The 17,876-nt window shown below is 44.2% G+C and overlaps 1 protein-coding gene across 1 annotated transcript in view; it reads left to right on the top strand.

The window, feature by feature from the left end:
* The window catches only part of LOC125351419 (heat shock transcription factor 2 binding protein), a 51,033-nt gene that overhangs the window by 23,403 nt on the left and 9,754 nt on the right, over nt 1–17,876 (top strand). Inside the window, 4 exon segments of the mRNA XM_048346164.1 lie at nt 5,661–5,810; nt 7,060–7,192; nt 11,852–11,969; nt 17,576–17,679. Coding sequence (XP_048202121.1) covers nt 5,661–5,810; nt 7,060–7,192; nt 11,852–11,969; nt 17,576–17,679 — 505 coding nt within the window.

Below are 17,876 nucleotides of genomic sequence, written 5' to 3' on the forward strand. Positions count from 1 at the left end.
GCTTCTTTTTGCTCAAGGCTAGCACTCTACCACTTGCCACTTCTGGCTTTTTCTATATATGTGGTACTGAAGAATCGAACCCAGGGCTTCACATATGCGAGGCAAGCACTCTACCACTAGGCCATATTCCCAGCCCTGGCTTATGCTACTTGTAATCCTGACTACTAGGGAAGCTGAGAGCAGCAGGATGCTGGCGCAAGGCCATCCCAGGCAAAAAGTTCATAAAACCCCAACCCAACCAATAAAAAACTAGATACAGTGGCTGACATCTGCAGTCCCAGCTGTGTAGGAAACATAAATAAGTAATTCAAGGTCCAGGTTTGTCTCGGGCCAAATGTGAAATTCTATTCAAAAAACAATAGAAGCAAAGAAGACTGGGATGTGGCTCAAAATGGTAAAGCGCCTGCCTAGTAAGTGTATGGTTTATTAAAGTAGGTAGCCAATAAAGGAGAATACCATATGACATTGAGACAGGAGAGAAAAGTTTATTCCTGAATTGCTGGCCCGTGGCGGTGGTGGTGATGCGTGGCTGGAGAGAAGGGCGGAACCATGCAGGGCCCTGCCTTATCCAGGGCAGGGGCGGGAGGTGTGGCCAGGTGGGTTAGATGTGACCTGGAGGAAGGGGGAGAGAACTGCCTTGAGGTGTGCCAGTTACCTAGGTAGCACAGGTACCGGGTAAAGACTTAAACAGGCAGGGGTGGGGGTGGACCTTACATTAAGGGTGTGCCCCAAGTTCAGACTCCAGTACAGCAAAAGACCAACAGCTATTCCAGCAAGTGCCAGTATCAGAGCAAGAAAAGGACCCGGATAAAGTAGCTTCAAATCCATAGGGCCTAACTGCCCTAGTATTTTTACCTTAGTTAAAAAATGCGGAAATATTTTAGCTTACACTTTTTTTCTATCTCTAGTCAGGTTTCCTCTTGGGTAGTCCTGCTAGTTTAATACTGATGGAAGCCCCTCAAGATTGCTATAATAAGACTCTTCTCTCAGGCAGCTGTCTTTTCTATATCCTTGTCATCTCTGTTCAGGGATGTACAGACCATGAGGCAGGAGTCTGGAAGCTTATTTTAGAGTTGAGGAACCAGGAAAGAATCCAGGGACTGTGATCCTAAATTAAGATATTGCCAGTAAGTACTTGAGTATGCATAGAAATCATTAGGAAAAGGCCCAGTGTGAGGAGAGGCCAGACACAGGCGTGGAAAAGACACAGTGCGAGGAGAGGCCAGACACAGGCGTGGAAAAGGCACAGTGTGTGAGGAGAGGCCAGACACAGGCGTGGAAAAGGCCCAGCGTGCGAGGAGAGGCCAGACACAGGCGTAGAGTGGAAGTGTGAAGTGCACTGTGCATGCCTGGGCAGGGCTCTGCTCTTGGCTCTGGCGTAGAATTCTTTGCTTCTTTCTTGGTGTAGTCGTTGTGTTAGATCAGTGGATAGGCAAGTGGGGACTGGATGGGCCCATGATGTGGAGAGGCTTCTCAGAGAAGTCCTGTCCCCCAGCAGCCTTTGAACTCCAGAGAAGAAAGACCCTAGCTTGATGGGCATAGAACCTGTTGAGAGCCAAGGTATGATGTGGGAGGGACCAAGCTGCTACTTAAGATTTGAAACCATGCTTCACAAAGTATTCGCTCCAGGAGCTTCCTGAGTGCTCACCTGGTGTGTTAGCCTTTCATCTCTGTGATAACCATCTGACAGAACAGCTTAAAGGGAGGAAAGATGATCGTGGCATACCAGTTCTCTGGTCCCCAACTCCACCCTTCTTTGTGTCTGGTTATGTACCCAGTTTTCTTTTTTTTTTTTTTTGGCCAGTCCTGGGCCTTGGACTCAGGGCCTGAGCACTGTCCCTGGCTTCTTCCCGCTCAAGGCTAGCACTCTGCCACTTGAGCCACAGCGCCGCTTCTGGCCGTTTTCTGTATATGTGGTGCTGGGGAATCGAACCTAGGGCCTCGTGTATCCGAGGCAGGCACTCTTGCCACTAGGCTATATCCCCAGCCCCATGTACCCAGTTTTCAAACCCTGGATTCAATAAACCTGTGGATCTGAGTCTCCCCATGAGGAGAAAAAAAAAAAGACCTTGGCTGGTGGTTTCAGTGGTTTCTGCCCACAGCAACTGCTCCATTCCTGTGGATCTGTGATGAGATAGAACATCACGGTGGCAAGAGTGTGTGCTGGAGCAAGTTGCTCACTTCATGGTGGCCAGGGAGCAGAAAAAGAAAAAGAACACGCCTAGCTGAGTAGACTTCCTCCTCCTCCTCTTATTCTATAACTCCTGGCTGGCTCTGCTCAATGCCTGTGTTTTTCCTCAGCAGATCTTCCATGTTTCTGGCATCTCCAACGTCCTGCAGTCTCCATTGCGTCTTCAGCTTTACTCTCATCACCCTCGTAGCAATCACTTGACAGGTCTCTAATCCTGTCACTCACTCCCTGGCTTCTCTGGTTCTGATTTGAAATCTGAGTGGAAACTCCATGACCCCATCACATTTGCATTCTTCTGCTTGCAAAACTAGCACCGTGTGGAGGATTCTAAGGTCTGTCACTAGCGGCTTGAGCCAGCCAGTCCCCCTTGCACTGACGCTTCATTGGTCTCCAAGTGCCTGAGTAGCTGAGCATGGCACCATGAATCCCCAGCAGCACTTCTGGTAGTCTTGTGAGCTGGGTATTCCTGTCACTCTCTCTTCTTCTTTTTTTTTTTTTTTTTTGGCCAGTCCTGGGGCTTAGACTCAGGGCCTGAGCACTGTCCCTGGCTTCTTTTTGCTCAAGGCTAGCATTCTGCCACTTGAGCCACAGCGCCCCTTCTGGCCGTTTTCTGTATATGTGGTGCTGGGGAATCGAACCCAGGGCCTCATGTATATGAGGTAGGCACTCTTGCCACTAGGCCATATCCCCAGCCCTCACTCTTCTTAAGGGACCGTCCTTCAGGTGAGCAGCACTTGCCATGGTGGGGTTTCCTGTTTCTTTCTTTTCTTTCCCCCATTGTTATTACTAAGGAGTTGGACAAAGAAAGGGGTTACGATTTCCCAAATCAGGTTATTTAAGTACAATGCTTCCTGGGCAATGTTACCCCTTCCTTTTTTTTTTTCTTCCAATTTCCCCATACCCACAGATTACCTAGTTTGTTTTTTACATAATGTATATTGAATACAATGATTGCATTTGCTTGCCCTTCTTCCCTCCATTCCTGTACCCCTCTGACACCGCCCCCCCCAAAAAAAAACAACAAACATGTTTCCATTTCCTGGAATTCATCTTGATAAACAGCACTGTAGTTGTTCAGAGGAATTACACTTTTGAATTCCTCCCCAGGTATACCCTCTTTTAATCAGTTGGTGTAAATACATGGAGCTCTGTATATGATCTCATTCCTAGTTGCATTTTAGATCTAGCTTCCACATATGAGAGAAAGCACGCACTGTTTGTTGCTCCAGGCCTGGCTTACTTCACTCAGTGTGTTTCTAGATTCATCCATTTTCCTGCAAATGACAGGAATATTATTCTTTCTGATGGATAAGTGTAATTCCACTGTGTATAAGCGCTACATTTTTTGGATTCACTCATCTGTTGTAGGGCATCTGGGCTGTTTCCATAACTTGGCTATTGTGAATGGTGCAGCAGTGAACGTGGATGTGCCAATGTCTTCACCATATCCTGAATTATAATGCACTGGGTAGATGCCTAAGAAGTGTCTATCATTCTTAAGGTGTCGTCTAGGCAACAGGGTTGTGCTGGTGTAAAGTATTTGGCATCCCTTTAATGGCTATAATCTTTTAATAACCACCCTTTCCTCAGTCCAAGCTTTATATGTTCTTCTTTTCTGGCCAAACTTTAAGGTTTTCAAGTCCCCCACCCCTTCACTGGTGCTTGAACTCAGAGCTTTTTGTTCTTACTCATGGCTGGTGCTCTATCACGTGAGTCATGACTTCACTTTTGGCTTTTTGCTGTTTAATTGGAGATAGGAACCTTACGAATGTGTCTACCCAAGACTTGTCCTAGTCCTTGATTCTCAGATTTCAGCCTCCTGAGTAGCTGGTTTTCATGTCTTTCTGCATTTTGTGTTAGATTTTTATTGTGCATCTGGTTGAAAGCAGCCGGGAAAATCAGTGCTACAGCCTGAATGCTGGGCTGCCTTGAAATTTCCTCAGCCAGGTTAACTAATCCATTACCTTTAAACTCATTTTCACACAAAGTCCTAAGTCATAGACAATATGTAGAAAAATCCTTTGCCAGAATGTAACATAATTCCCAGTAGTATCTTTTTGCATATCTGAAATCTTATGAGCATAATCTTTACTGTCAATTTTTGGTTGTTCATATTTTTAAATTTTTTAATTTGGAAGGAAAGAGTTGTCACTTTAATGATAATAAAAGGGAAGTTGAAGCAAACACTAATGCAAAGCTTCAAGAAAGTTGTTTTAGGGCTGGGGATATGGCCTAGTGGCGAGAGTGCTTGCCTTGTATACATGAGGCCCTGGGTTCGATTCCCCAGCACCACATATATAGAAAATGGCCAGAAGTGGTGCTGTGACTCAAGTGGCAGAGTGCTAGCCTTGAGCAAGAAGAATCCAGGGACAGTGCTCAGGCCCTGAGTCCAAGCCCCAGGACTGGCAAAAAAAAAAAAAAAGAAAGTTGTTTTGTAATTTTACTGCTTTTAGGGCTTGAACTCAGAGCCTGGACCTTGTCTCTGAGATTTTTGCTTAGTGGTATCTTACCACTTGAGCCATACCTCCACTTCAGCATTTTTTTTTTTTTTTTGGTGGTTAACCAGAGATAAGAATCTGATGGGCTTTCCTGCTAGGGCTGGCTTTGAACTGCAATCCTCAGATCTCAGCATCCTGGCTAGCTAGGATTACAGGCATGAGCCCCATACCCAGCTGCAGCTCTGCTCAAGTGAGTAGAGCAAGAATTGCAATAGGAAATGCTGTGATGTGATAGAATTTTTTAAAAAAAGAAACATGCTTTAGAAACAATTTTACATATTTTAAAGATATTTAGAAATAGTTACCTAGGATTTCTCCTACATCCAGTGTCTGCCCCTGTTATGCTGTGTCTGCTCCGGCAGTGTGTGACAGTAGATTAGCTACCGGAGGCAGCAGGCTTCTTTTCTAGAAATGCAGGTCAGGTTGCTGCTTTGGTCAGGTATCTAGGTTTTGTGATGTGGTCACTCAAGATTTGAGGTACTTCTTGTCTTTACTAAATGGATGAATTCAGATCTTTGGAATATCCAAAAGCTCTAATGTATCAGTATTACAACATATTCTATTCTAAGACTGGAGTTTACTTTTTATGTAAAGGTTATGATTTTTTTAAGAACTAGTTTTCATTTGCAGCTGTTTTCTGTAATTCTGCATACAGTTCTCTTCTTTAGAAAATGTCTTTGTGAAAGAGGAAACTAACAGATATTTTGAGGTCAAATGCTAGTGTCTGTTTTTCTTTCTTTTTTTTGGCCAGTCCTGGGCCTTGGACTCAGGGCCTGAGCACTGTCCCTGGCTTCTTCCCGCTCAAGGCTAGCACTCTGCCACTTGAGCCACAGCGCCACTTCTGGCCGTTTTCTGTATATGTGGTGCTGGGGAATTGACCCAGGGCTTCATGTATACGAGGGAAGCACTCTTGCAACTAGGCCATATCCCCAGCCCCTTTCTTTTTCTTTAATTGTTGTTAATGAACTTAGGAGAAGCTGGCTCTTCGACAACAGCTGATTGAAGCCAAGCAGCAGCTCCTGCAACAGGCCGAGTATTGTACAGAAATGGGAGCAACTGCCTGTACCCTCCTGTGGGGCGTCTCCAGCAGTGAGGAAGTTGTTAAAGCCATCCTGGCTGGAGTAAGTATGACCAGTAGCTCCCTGGGTGTTGTTCAGTGTACTTGAGGAGACGTTCTGTCTCCCAAGACATCTAGAGACTGCCACCCAGACAGTCACCAAATACCTCCTGTGTTCACCTGGCACCTGGTGCTCTGAGGCTATGAAAAATGAATGGAATGAAATCCTGTCCCCTTTCCCCTAGCATTCATGGATATTTGTGGATGTATGAACCCCTTCAATGATAGTTACTTTATATGTCAAGAGTTTGATGAAGTTTAAAGTGCTTTTATATATTTTATCTCTTGGGAAATTAATATTTATTTTATTTTCTGGTTGGTCATGGAACTTGAACTTGGAACTGGGGCCCTGTCCCTGAGCTATCTTGCTCAAGGCTTGTGCTTTACCACATTGAACCATAGCTCTACTTCCAGTTTTTAGGTTGTCCATTGGAAATAAGAGTCTCATGGTCTTTCCCTCATGGGCTGGCTTCAACTGAAATCCTGAGTTCTCAGCCTCCTGAGTAACTATGATTATAGGTGTGAGCTACCAGTGCCTGGCTTCTGCAGATTATTTTTGAGATGGAGTCTAACGTCCTGGGTGTGTGCCTGGACTGTGATCTGCTTATTTTGTGCCCAGCATTTTCCTGTGTGCTGGAGTCTGCCTGTACTGCCCTTAAACTGTATTCCTTCTCAGCCTTCTAAGTAGCCAGGATGTCAGGGGTGAAGCACAGTATCCACTTTCAATGGGAAGAGATTTAAAAATACTGCTCTAAAACTAAATCAAAATCTGTCTTCTTGTGTATCGTGAACTTTTTTTTTTGCCAGTCCTGGGGCTTGAACTCGGGGCCTGGGCACTGTCCTTAAGCTTCTTTTGCTCAAAGCTAGCACTCTACCACTTAAGCCACAACATCAAGGAATTGAACCCAGGGCTTCATGGATGCTAGGCAAGCGCTCTACCACTAAGCTGCATTCCGAGCGCCTCCTCCCCTTTTTCTTAATGGGCCAGTATTGGGACTTGAATTTAGGGCTGTAAGCCCTGATCTTTAGTGTTTTTGCTCAAGGCTTGTGCTCTAGCACTTGAACCACAGCTCCACTTCTGGCTTTTAAAAAAATGGTTAATTAAAGATAAGAGTATCACAGACTTTCCTGTCCAGATTGGCTTTGAACTGCAATTCTCCTTAGATACAGGATTATTTTTATCCTGAACTTCTTAAATGTTTTTGCATTGGTATCTGCGAAAAAGTATGACACATTGTCAAACTTTTGGATAGGACCAGGCTCTGAAGTTCTTCAGGATCACGGGTCAGACAATGGAGAGTTTCGTGAAGTCACTGGATGGTGATGTTAAAGAGCTGGATTCTGACGAAAATCAGTTTGTGTTTGCATTGGCTGGAATTGTAACAAGTAAGTTGTTCTTTTCAAATGTAGTGACTTTTACATGGGTTAGCAGTTACAGTTACTGTGTGTGGAGACATCTCTAGGAATGCTTTCAGATAGCCATGCTGAGCCTGCACCCTGGAGACTGACCACAGAGGGGAGATTGATACCAGTGGGTGAGATAAGAGTGTCTGAGCTTTTCTGCGTGGGCTGGCTTTGAATTTGATCCTCAGATTGCAGCCTCCTAAATAGCTAGGATTAAAGGTGGGAGTCACCAAGCACACTGCTATTTTTGCTTTTTGAGATAAGGCCTTGGTATATAGCTCAGGTTGACCTTGAACCTGAGACATTCCTACTTTAGCCTCCCAGGCGCTGGGATTACAGGTGTGTTCCACCATCTATAGCTTTAAAATTTTTTGATAACTTTGTTTAAGTATAGTTCATATACTATTCAGTTTGCCAATTTAACGGGAATAATTTGAATGCTTTTAGACAATGCATGTGGCTGTACATCTACTACCATAGTTAATTCTTTAAAACATTTATTAGGGGGCTGTGAATGTGGCGTAGTGGTAGAGTGCTTGCCTTGCATGCATGAAGCCCTGGGTTCCATTCCTCAGCACCACATCAACAGAAAAGGCCAGAAGTGGCACTGTGGCTCAAGTGGTAGATGCTAGCTTTGAGCAAAAGAAGCCATGGACAGTGCTCAGGCCCTGAGTCCCAAGCTGCATCACTGGCAAAACAAACCAACATTTATTAATGTATATTACATTTTAAAAAGTAAGGTGTTTCATAACTCAGTTTTAAAACTTTGTGTGTGTGGGGAATAAAGTTTTATTATGTAATCCAGGTTCGCATGGAATTTACCATGTAATCTAGGTTGGCCTTGAGCTCATCCTCCTGTGTCTGCCTCACAAGTGCTGGAATCACAGATGTGTGCTACCCCATTGGGCTTAGAACATTTTCATCATCACAGAAAGAAACCTCACTTACCTAAGCCATCACTTCTTGCCCCCAGACCTAGATTTACCTAGTCTGAAAATGCCATATAAATATAACCACACAGCATGTGGTCCTTCTTTGCTGTTCTCCATCTGACCTGTTTCATGTAATAGGATGTTTTCAGGATCATTCTCATTGTAGCATGTATCAGTATTTTATTTATCTTGCTGGCTTGTGCAGATATATTTTGTTTGCCCATTCACCAATTGATGAAAACTGGGAATTTTCCCTCTTCTTTGGCTATGATGAATAATGATGACATGAGTGTTTGTGTACAGGATTTTGCACGGGCATAGGTTTTCATTTCCCTTTTATGTTTTAACTGTTGGAAGAACCACCAGACTATTTGAAGCACTGGCGGCACCATTTTACATCCTCACCAGCAATGTGAGGGCTCTGGTATTTCTACGTCCTTGCTGACATTTCTTATCTGTCCTTTTCACTGTAGCCCTCCCAGGGGATGTGAAGTCGTATCTTGTTGTGGTTTTAATTTGCATATCCACGAAGGCTGTTGATGTTGGTTGCATCTTCTCACATGTCAATTGTCCATTTGCAAATTTCCTTTGGCGACACATCTATTAAAGTCTGGTGTCCATTTTTTTTTTTACAATGGCTTGTCTTTGTACATTCTCTATTTTTCTTTGTACGTTTGTATATTGTAAGAATTCTTTGAATATTCTAGACTAACTATATAGCTTGTAAATATTTCTCTCATTGTGTGCATTTTCACTTTCAATAGTATCATGTGAAGCCCCAAAGTGTTAAGCTTTATGTCTAGTTTACTTTTTGACTTGCTTGTGCTTTTTAGGTCACTATTATCTAATTTTCTTCTATGAATTTCAATTTTTAGTTGTTATATCTAAGACTCGGTTACATTATGAGTTAATCTTTATATGTGATGTAGGGTAGGATCCAACATACCTTTTTTTTTCAAATTTTTATTATCAAACTGATGTACAGAAAGGTTACAGTTTCATACGTTAGGCACTGGATACATTTCTTGTACAGTTTGTTACCTTGTCCCTCATACCCCTCTCCTTCCTCCCCCTTTCCCTCCTCCCCCCACAGAGGTGTTCAGTTCACTTACACCAAACAGTTTTGCAAGTATTGCTTTTGTAGTTGTTTGTTTTTTTTTTACCCTGTGTCTCTCAAATTTGGTATTCCCATTCAATTTCCTACTTCCAATACCAGTATACACGGTTTCCAATATACTCAGATAAGATTACAGAGATAGTGTAGGTACAACCACAGGAAGGTGATACAAGAACATCATCAATAATAGAAGCTACAGATACACATAGGACGTTGAAAGTAGTTACAACTGTTTCCATAACATGGAGTTCATTTCACTTAGCATCATCGTATGTGTTCATAAGGGTATAGCTATTGGGCCTTGTGATGCTCTGCTATGACTTGCCTAAACCTGTACTAATTATTCCCAATAAGGGAGACCATAGAGTCCATGTTTCTTTGGGTCTGGCTCACTTCACTTAGTATAATTTTTTCCAAGTCCTTCCATTTCCTTACAAATGGGACAATGTCATTCTTTCTGATAGAGGCATAAAATTCCATTGTGTATATGTACCACATTTTCCTGATCCATTCGGAATCCAACATACCTTAAGATTTTTTTTTGTTAGTCCTGGGGCTTGAACTCAGGGCCTGAGCACTGTCCCTAAACTTCTTTTGCTCAAGGCTAGCACTCTATCACTTGAGCCACAGTGGCACTTCTGGCTTTTTCTGTTTATGTGGTACTGACATATGACGTCGATTTTACTGTGTTCTACCAGTTACAAGCGAGTCACAGAGCAGGCTAGAGCGGTTCTACACTTGGGTAGCTGGCTACAAGGTCCCAGGTGGCTGATATTTCCTGCTGAGGTCCAGTAGGTGATGTGTTTTTCTTACCTGGGCACTGGTTTCCCCTGCAAAGGTGCCACAGACTTCTGTTCTATGTGTTTGTGATGCCAAATGCTTAATTGTTTCACTCCCTCCCCCCATTTCCTTAGTGAAAGTGGAATGTGTCATTTGCAGAAGAAGATAGTTACCAGGTTGAAATTCATTAAGCAAAGAAGATACACTGTTAAGGAAGGGTCATATCCTCCATAAAGTTATGGCTATAAAAAATTATGTTCCAGGGCTGGGGATATGGCCTAGTGGCAAGAGTGCCTGCCTCGGATACACGAGGCCCTGGGTTCGATTCCCCAGCACCACATATACAGAAAACGGCCAGAAGGGGCGCTGTGGCTCAAGTGGCACAGTGCTAGCCTTGAGCGGGAAGAAGTCAGGGACAGTGCTCAGGCCCTGAGTCCAAGGCCCAGGACTGGCCAAAAAAAAAAATATGTTCCAGATGACATAGCACCAGTTACGAAGTAAAAATGCTAGAGAGACAAGTAGAAAAAGGAAAAAGTCCATTAGTGTTAGGAGGGTTTTAATATACCTCACTAACTTAATCACAGCCTGGGTCAACAAAGATAAGCAGGAATACAAAGGCATGAAGTTGATCAGGTAGCACTGAAGAAATTCTGTATTTTGTAGTTAAGATAACAAGTACAAAATGAGTATAAACATTCTTCCTCTGATTTTGATAATTGTTAGCAAGTTAAAAATAAACTGGTGAATGCTGTCCACTAGGAACAGGTCAGACCTTACACTTAGCAGTGAATTTCCAGAAGCATTTCCATTGAAGTCAGGAAAAAGACAAGATGCTGCTGCCGGCCCGGCTTCTACCTTGCCTTGCTTGTTTGATGGATCACGTCAGCCCTAACTGGAGAAAGGTCACAGCAAGGAAGTCTGTGTTCTTGGGTCACTGATGCTCCTTACAGGTGTAGAGGTGTTGATAGAACCCGGATTGGCGGTGGCACCGTCCAAAAAGAGCCAGGTAGATGACCTGCTCTGCTCTCCATGCTGGTTTGCAGGTCCCATGTATGAAGAAGCTATTTGCTGATCACAAGACAGGATGGTAACATTTGGGGAAAAAAGCCCTTTCAGAGTAAGTTTTCATACCCTGCCTTTGACCTCATATGATTTCAGTTTCATGTTAAAAGTTACAGTCCAGCTAGGTGCAAGTGGCTCACACCTGTAATCTTCGCTGTGCAAGAGGCGGAGATCTGAGGATCAAGGTTCAGAGCCAGCCTAGGAAGGAAAACCTATGAGATTCTTTTCTCCAATTAACTACCAGAAAACTGGAAGTGAAGCTGTAGCTGAAAGTGGTAGAGCACTAGCCTTGAGCACAAAAGCTCAAGGATAGCACCCAGGCTCTGAGTTCAAAACCCATGACTGAAAAAAAAAAAGTTACTAGCCAGTACTGGCAGAATTGAGGGTATGCTTACTCCCAGGCCAGATCACCGGTCCCACCTTCTGCTTGGGCTAGATGGAGGCCATGCAGTGTTCTGGTGCATGGGGCCATAGCACAGGATGCCCTTCCCTCCCTCCCTCCCTCCCTCCCTCCCTCCCTCCCTCCCTCCCTCCCTCCCTCCCTCCCTCCCTCCCTCCCCTAGTAGTTCTAATGGCGGTCAGGTCCTTGGTCTACAGTGGTGGCTCAAGAACAACACAGTTTTTTTGGGTCTCTTCAGTTGTTGATATTTTCCTTAGGAGAAAACCAGTGCTACACATTCAATCCTGAGCAGAATTTTCCATGTTGTGAAGCCTCCACAGTCTTGACGCTTTGTTTCATGTCTGTTGCAGATGTTGCTGCGATAGCGTGCGGCCGTGAGTTCTTGGTTAATTCCAGTCGGGTGCTCCTGGACACCATGCTACAGCTGCTGGGGGACCTGAAGCCAGGACAGTGCACCAAACTCAAAGTGTATGTGGATAACAGCTCCCAGTTCTCAATGATCTACAAAGTGCTTGGTGCTCACTGGGCTTCACACTAAGTAAATGGTTGATTTGGCAATATTTCTAAAAAAAAGAAGAAACAAATTGGTTGGGGAGGTTAAGGATGCACTACCTATTTGGGAGGCTTTAATTTAGTTTTAAACGGGGTCTTGTTTTGTAGCCCAGACTGACCTGGAACTGATTGTATATTCCAGATTGGCTTTAAGCTCGTGATTCTCATATCCAGCCTCCCAACTGCTGGGTTAAGTAGTAATTTAAGAAAATGGAAGTGTAACTCGAGTAATAGAGCACTTGCCTAGCAAATGAGAAGCCCTGGGTTCAATCTAGTACAGTTAGAAAAAATGAGCTGGATGTGGAGATAGGCTTCTATTAATCCCAGGACTCAGGAGACTGAGGCAGGGGGACTGAGAGCTTGAGACCAACACAGGATTTACATCAAGGCCCCGTCTCAAAGCCAAACAAGAGGAGAGCAAGAGAGCAAGAAAGGGAGAGAGAGAAAGAGAGAGAGAGAAGGAAAGAGGAGAGAGAGGGAGAGAGGGAGAGGGAGAAGGAGAGAGAGAGAGGGAGGAGAGGGAGAGAAAGAGGAGAGAGGAGAGAGGGAGAGAGAGGAGAGAGGGAGAGAGAGGAGAGAGGGAGAGAGAGAGGAGAGAGGGAGGGAGAGAGGGAGAGAGAGGAGAGAGGGAGGGAGAGAGAGGAGAGAGAGAGGAGAGAGGGAGGGAGAGAAGATGAATAAAAGCTGTTTTCACTCCAGAGTGAACATGAGTCCCAACTGTAGAATCATGTGATGCTGTAGGGATATAGCAGTGGTGGTCTCATAACCCCAGTAGGTGTTCATTACAACAGCGCTCCACTTCCAGACACCTGTTATGGAGCAAGTTAGAACACTAGTTAGGACAATTCTCTTCTCACAATGCAGTAAGTTAGAACTCTGAATGAGCTTGAATGGTGTCTTTGATTTTGAATGGCCTCTCTGTTTGGGTCACACAAGGCCAAGTTGAAGGATGTGCCAGGCTGGGCCTTTCTGGGGGCTTCAGGGACGAATCTACTCCGTACTTTCTGCACAGCTTTCCCACACAGCTGATTGGGATCCTTCTCACGCAGCCTCTGTCCTGAAGCCTCCTTGATCACTGGGTCCTCCTGTTCCTTGGAGTCTCTCAGACTTCCTCTTCAGCCGGCAGCCCAGCCCAAAGACACTGTTCTTTTTATAGGGTCATATGTTTAGATTAGATGTACCTGCATAAACCCATTTTAATCAACTTAGAGCTCTGATAAGTAACCTTAATTTCATTGCAGAATCTCCTTTGCCAAGCAATTTAACACAATCAAGATGTAATATATTTATAGTTACAGGGCAGGAAATCTTTTTCATTTTCCTTTTTTGGAAGCCCTGGGGATAGAACCCAGGGCCTCCTGCTAGGTAGGTAAGCACTCTACCACTGAGCCACAGCCCTAAGGCAAGAAATCTTGGGGGTATTTTAGTATTGTTCTTATCATACCATTCATTTGGAGTGGGCTTTTCCTTATCATAGCACTGGTTTTTTTTTTTTTTTTTTTTTTTTTTTTTTTTTTTTTTTTTTTTGCTATAATCTCTTTAAAATAGAAGCCAGCCAGACACTGGTGGCTTAACTGTAATCCTAGCTACTCAGAAAGTAGAGGTCTGAGAATTGTGGTTTAAAGCTAGCCGGGGCAGAAACGAGTTCCATGAGATGCTTACCTCCAATTAGCCAGCAAAAAGTGGGAAGTAGAGGTGTGGCTCAAGTGATAGAGCATCCATCAGTCTTGAGTGAAAAAGCCAGGTCTGAGGGTCTGTGTTCAAGCTCCAGCACCATACCCTTGAGCGCATGCAGACGCACACTAAATCAAATCAATGCCATATGCTTTTACCATCTCTGCTATCCTGGCCTTCAGTGTGTTTTGATTTTCTTTTTCTGTATGAGTTGAGATTTTTCTTCTTTATTACTCAAGCAACTTTGGGTTAATGCTGGACATTTGGACATTGTCTTTGAGACTTAACTTTGTTTAAACCAGCAACCAGCCTGGCTGGGCTTGGGTGGCAGTGAGATCCTCGTCAGTGTTGTGTCTCACTGTCCATCTTGTTTCTCAGATGTCTTCATCTGGATCTTTCCTGTGCTATTCCATGGAGGTGCCCTCATGTGTCCCTGCATGCCACCCTGGTTGCCGGGCACTGGTGGCTCACGCCTGTCATCCTAGCTACTCAGGGGGCTGAGATCTGAGGATTGCCGTTCAAAGCAAGCTGGGGCAGGGAAGTCCCAATTAACCACCAGAAAACCAGAAGTAGCACTGTGGCTCAAAGTGGTAGAGTGCTGGCCTTGAGCAAAAAGAGCTCAGGAACAGCGCCCAGGCTCTGAGTTCAAGCCCCATGACTAACAAAAAAAAAGTTGTCAGTGAAACTTGACATACACTTTGGCTCATTTTTTTAGTCTTTGAGAGGCTGCAGATGGAGAATCCCTGCCTTTGAAGGTGCGGGTATAGCTTTGTTTGGCGGGGGGGGGGGGGGGGGGGGGGGGGGGGGACGGGGAGGGAAGCTCTCAGTCACAAAGTGAGCACTGTGTGTTCAGTTGTGGATTACTAGGCCGAGGGACGGACAAGCCAAAGAGCTTGATTTTGACAGATTAAACTTAGGAAAACCAGACATTAAAAAAAACACATGAAACTATGAGTTTAGGGACATGTACATATGCATGTATTATATTTCTCTTATTTAGTCCCTAATTAATGAGATTGAACAGTTCATTATTTTCTCTTGTTCTAGGATCCAGTATGTTTTAGTACAGCACTGTTACCAATCTATTTTTGTGCAAAATGTTTGCATAATACTTAGAGACTTTTTGCATTGGTTTTGATTTTTTAAAAATATTGAATTATAGTACTTAAAAAGTCATGGCCATCGATCATTTTGGCAATCCCTTAAATCTATGCCCAAAGCAAGCACTGTCCTCTCCTTATGCTAGTTGTCACTGCCAGTTAAATATTTGCTGGTTTCTACCCTGGACACTACAGAAGATGCACTGTGTGGGGACGCAGATCCGTGTGCTTGCCTGAAAAGAACACCACAACTGTGCTCATCAGAGCAGGCACAGCTATTGGCTTTGCCTGCCTCAAATGCTGGCTCCCCACTGCTGCCGGCAGCTTTTTATTTTATTTTTTGTCTTTTCTTTTTTTGGTACTGGGGATTGAACCCCGGATGTTGCACTTGCTAGGCAAGCGCTTTGCCACTGAACTACATCCCAACCCTCGGCAGCTCTTATTGGCTGTTGTGCAATTCTGAGGCTGGCTGTAAATTCATGAGGATTTTCTTTTTTAAAACTTTATTAAAAAAATTCTAATTAGCATATACTAATAGTACAAAGGGTATTCACTGTGATTATGTCATAGAATTATACAGTTTACTTTGAGAAAGTTCACCCTGTCTATTATGTTTCCTTAATCCTTCTCCCTCTTATTTAATTAATTGACATCTATTAGTTGTAGAAAGGGATTTTTTAACACCACCACCAATGTATACAATACTTTAAAAAATTATAATCACCCCTCTGCCATTTTCCCTTCTTCACTCCCACTCCCAAACCAGTTACATCAAGTTCTTTCTCCCTTTTCAAAAGTGGCTGGTAAAAACTAAGTATTTGGTGGGTTTCATTATGCTGTAGTCTTGGATAAATATGAAGTGCTTTGGTCTTCCTTTCCCTTTCCCCTCCAGACAACCTTCTTTTCACACTGACATACCATGATTATTCTTCTTATCATTACTTCAAATTCCTTTGGTTCGTGTGTGTGTGTGTGTGTGTGTGTGTGTGTGTGCACTTTGTGCCAGATCTGGGGCTTGAACTCTGATCTGGGCACTGTCCCTGTGCTTTTTGGCTCAAGGCTAAGTTCTGCTACTTGAGCTCCACTCCTGGCTTTTTGGTGTCTAATTGGAGATAAGAGTGTCACTTAGCTCTTTGGCTCAAGGTTCGTGCTCTACCACTTTGAGCCAGGTGCCACTTCCAGTTTTCTGGTGCTTAGTTGGAGGTAAGACTCTCAGGGACTCTTAACGCCCGGGCTGACTTTGAACAGTAATCCTTAGATCTCAGCCTCCTAAGTAGCTAGGATTACAAGTGTGAGTCACCAGTGCCCAGCTTCCTCTTATTTCTTGCAAGCTCACAGGTTGTTTTAAAAGATTGTGTAAATTATTTGTTTAGCTTTTTCCCCCCCTTTCTTTTGGTGAAGATTGAACCTGGGGCCTGTGTATTTGAGGCAGATGCTCTACCACAAAGACATACATCAGCAATTTGTCTAGCTCCCTTCTCTCCCCTCACCTGACAGTGTGAGTTTGAATTTGGTGTTTCAAGCTTGCTAGACAGGTGCTCTACCACTTGTGTCCTATTGTTGTGCCAAGTCGCAAGACCACCACCAAAAAGACCACCGAGACCCAGACATTTCCGAAATGCAAAAGCAAGGCAAGGCTTTATTTAAGCGAGCTGCAACTCGGGCCTCGTCCTACCCACCGACACAGTGGAGGTTAGGAGGAAGCCCCGAGCTGTGATTACACAGGGCTTATAAAGGCAAAGAACAAGGTTACAACAATCAGCTGTGCAAGCAAGATTAGAACACAGGTACAAATCTGATTGGCTCAGGGTTCGATTCTAAAATGGGGTTCACGTGGTGGGGCCTGACTTCAAAGTCTGGCACCTCACTATCTCCAGCCTTTTTACTCTGGCTACTTTTGAAATGGAGTCTCACTTTTTTTCTAGGCCATGATCCTCCTATTTAGTTAGGATGGTGGGCATTATACCCAGACTTTTGTGTTGAGATAAGGTTTTGTGAGTTCTTGTTTGCTTGTTTTTTGTTGTGGTCGTTTTATGTTCAGGATGGCCTGGAATGCATTCCTACTGCTCTTGGCTTCCTGAGTAGGTCTAATTACAAGCATGAGCTATTGCACCTAGCTGTGTTGTTGCTTTTATTGCTGTAAAGTGAAGGTTCTGGGGGTCTCTGTAATCTGAAGATGTTTAGGAACCAAAGGGTGGTGGTTGCCAAATCCCATTGAACTCTGAGTTTCAGATGTGGTTCCGTTACAGAGACTGTTGCTAAGGAGACTCTTGTTGCTTGTATGGGGTTGCATGTCCCACATGCAGTAGGTTAAGCAGTTTTGTATGGCCTGACCTTGCTGCCTGAGGTCATGTGTCACATTCATTGAATGAAAAGATTATATTTTCGTTGATCAAGATCACCGTATATGCTAGAATGGAGGATTACATGAATATAAATGCAGATGTGGTACCAAAAGGAATCATTAAATAGAACGGAGGTTTCCTATGAGGTCCTCTCTACTTTCCTGTGATTTGTGAAGCCCGTACAAGATGGCATTGTGACATCATTATACACAGGAGAAACCTTCATTGTCACGTGGCCTTATGCAGATGAGGACCACTTGCCACTTCCTGACCAAATGCTGTGGCTAGACATCAGAGACGTGCGTGAGGAAGCCTTTGACTGCATCAGGTCCTCCTGATCAGGGGAGGGTGAAGTCTGAGGTGGTAGGTCAGCCTGTCAACACCATTTCCTTTTGCATTCCAGATTAATGCTGATGGCCTTGTACAATGTGAGCATCAATTCCAAAGGCTTGAAATACATCAGCGAGAGCCCAGGATTCATCCCTTTGCTGTGGTGGCTTCTGAGCGGTAAGGAGCAGTGTGCTGACCCATCTAGATGGCTACTCTTTCAAAACTGACCTCAACCCAGGTGCTGGTGCCCCAAATCTGTAATCCTAGCTACTCAGGAAGCTAAGGCCCATGAATTGACATTCACATGATAACCTCGTTTGATGAGATGCAGAAGCTGCTCGGAGGACACAAACAGACTGAGGCTTGATGTCATT

The sequence above is a fragment of the Perognathus longimembris genome, chromosome 5 (genome assembly GCF_023159225.1).
Source record: "Perognathus longimembris pacificus isolate PPM17 chromosome 5, ASM2315922v1, whole genome shotgun sequence".
In the NCBI taxonomy this organism is placed as follows: domain Eukaryota; kingdom Metazoa; phylum Chordata; class Mammalia; order Rodentia; family Heteromyidae; genus Perognathus; species Perognathus longimembris.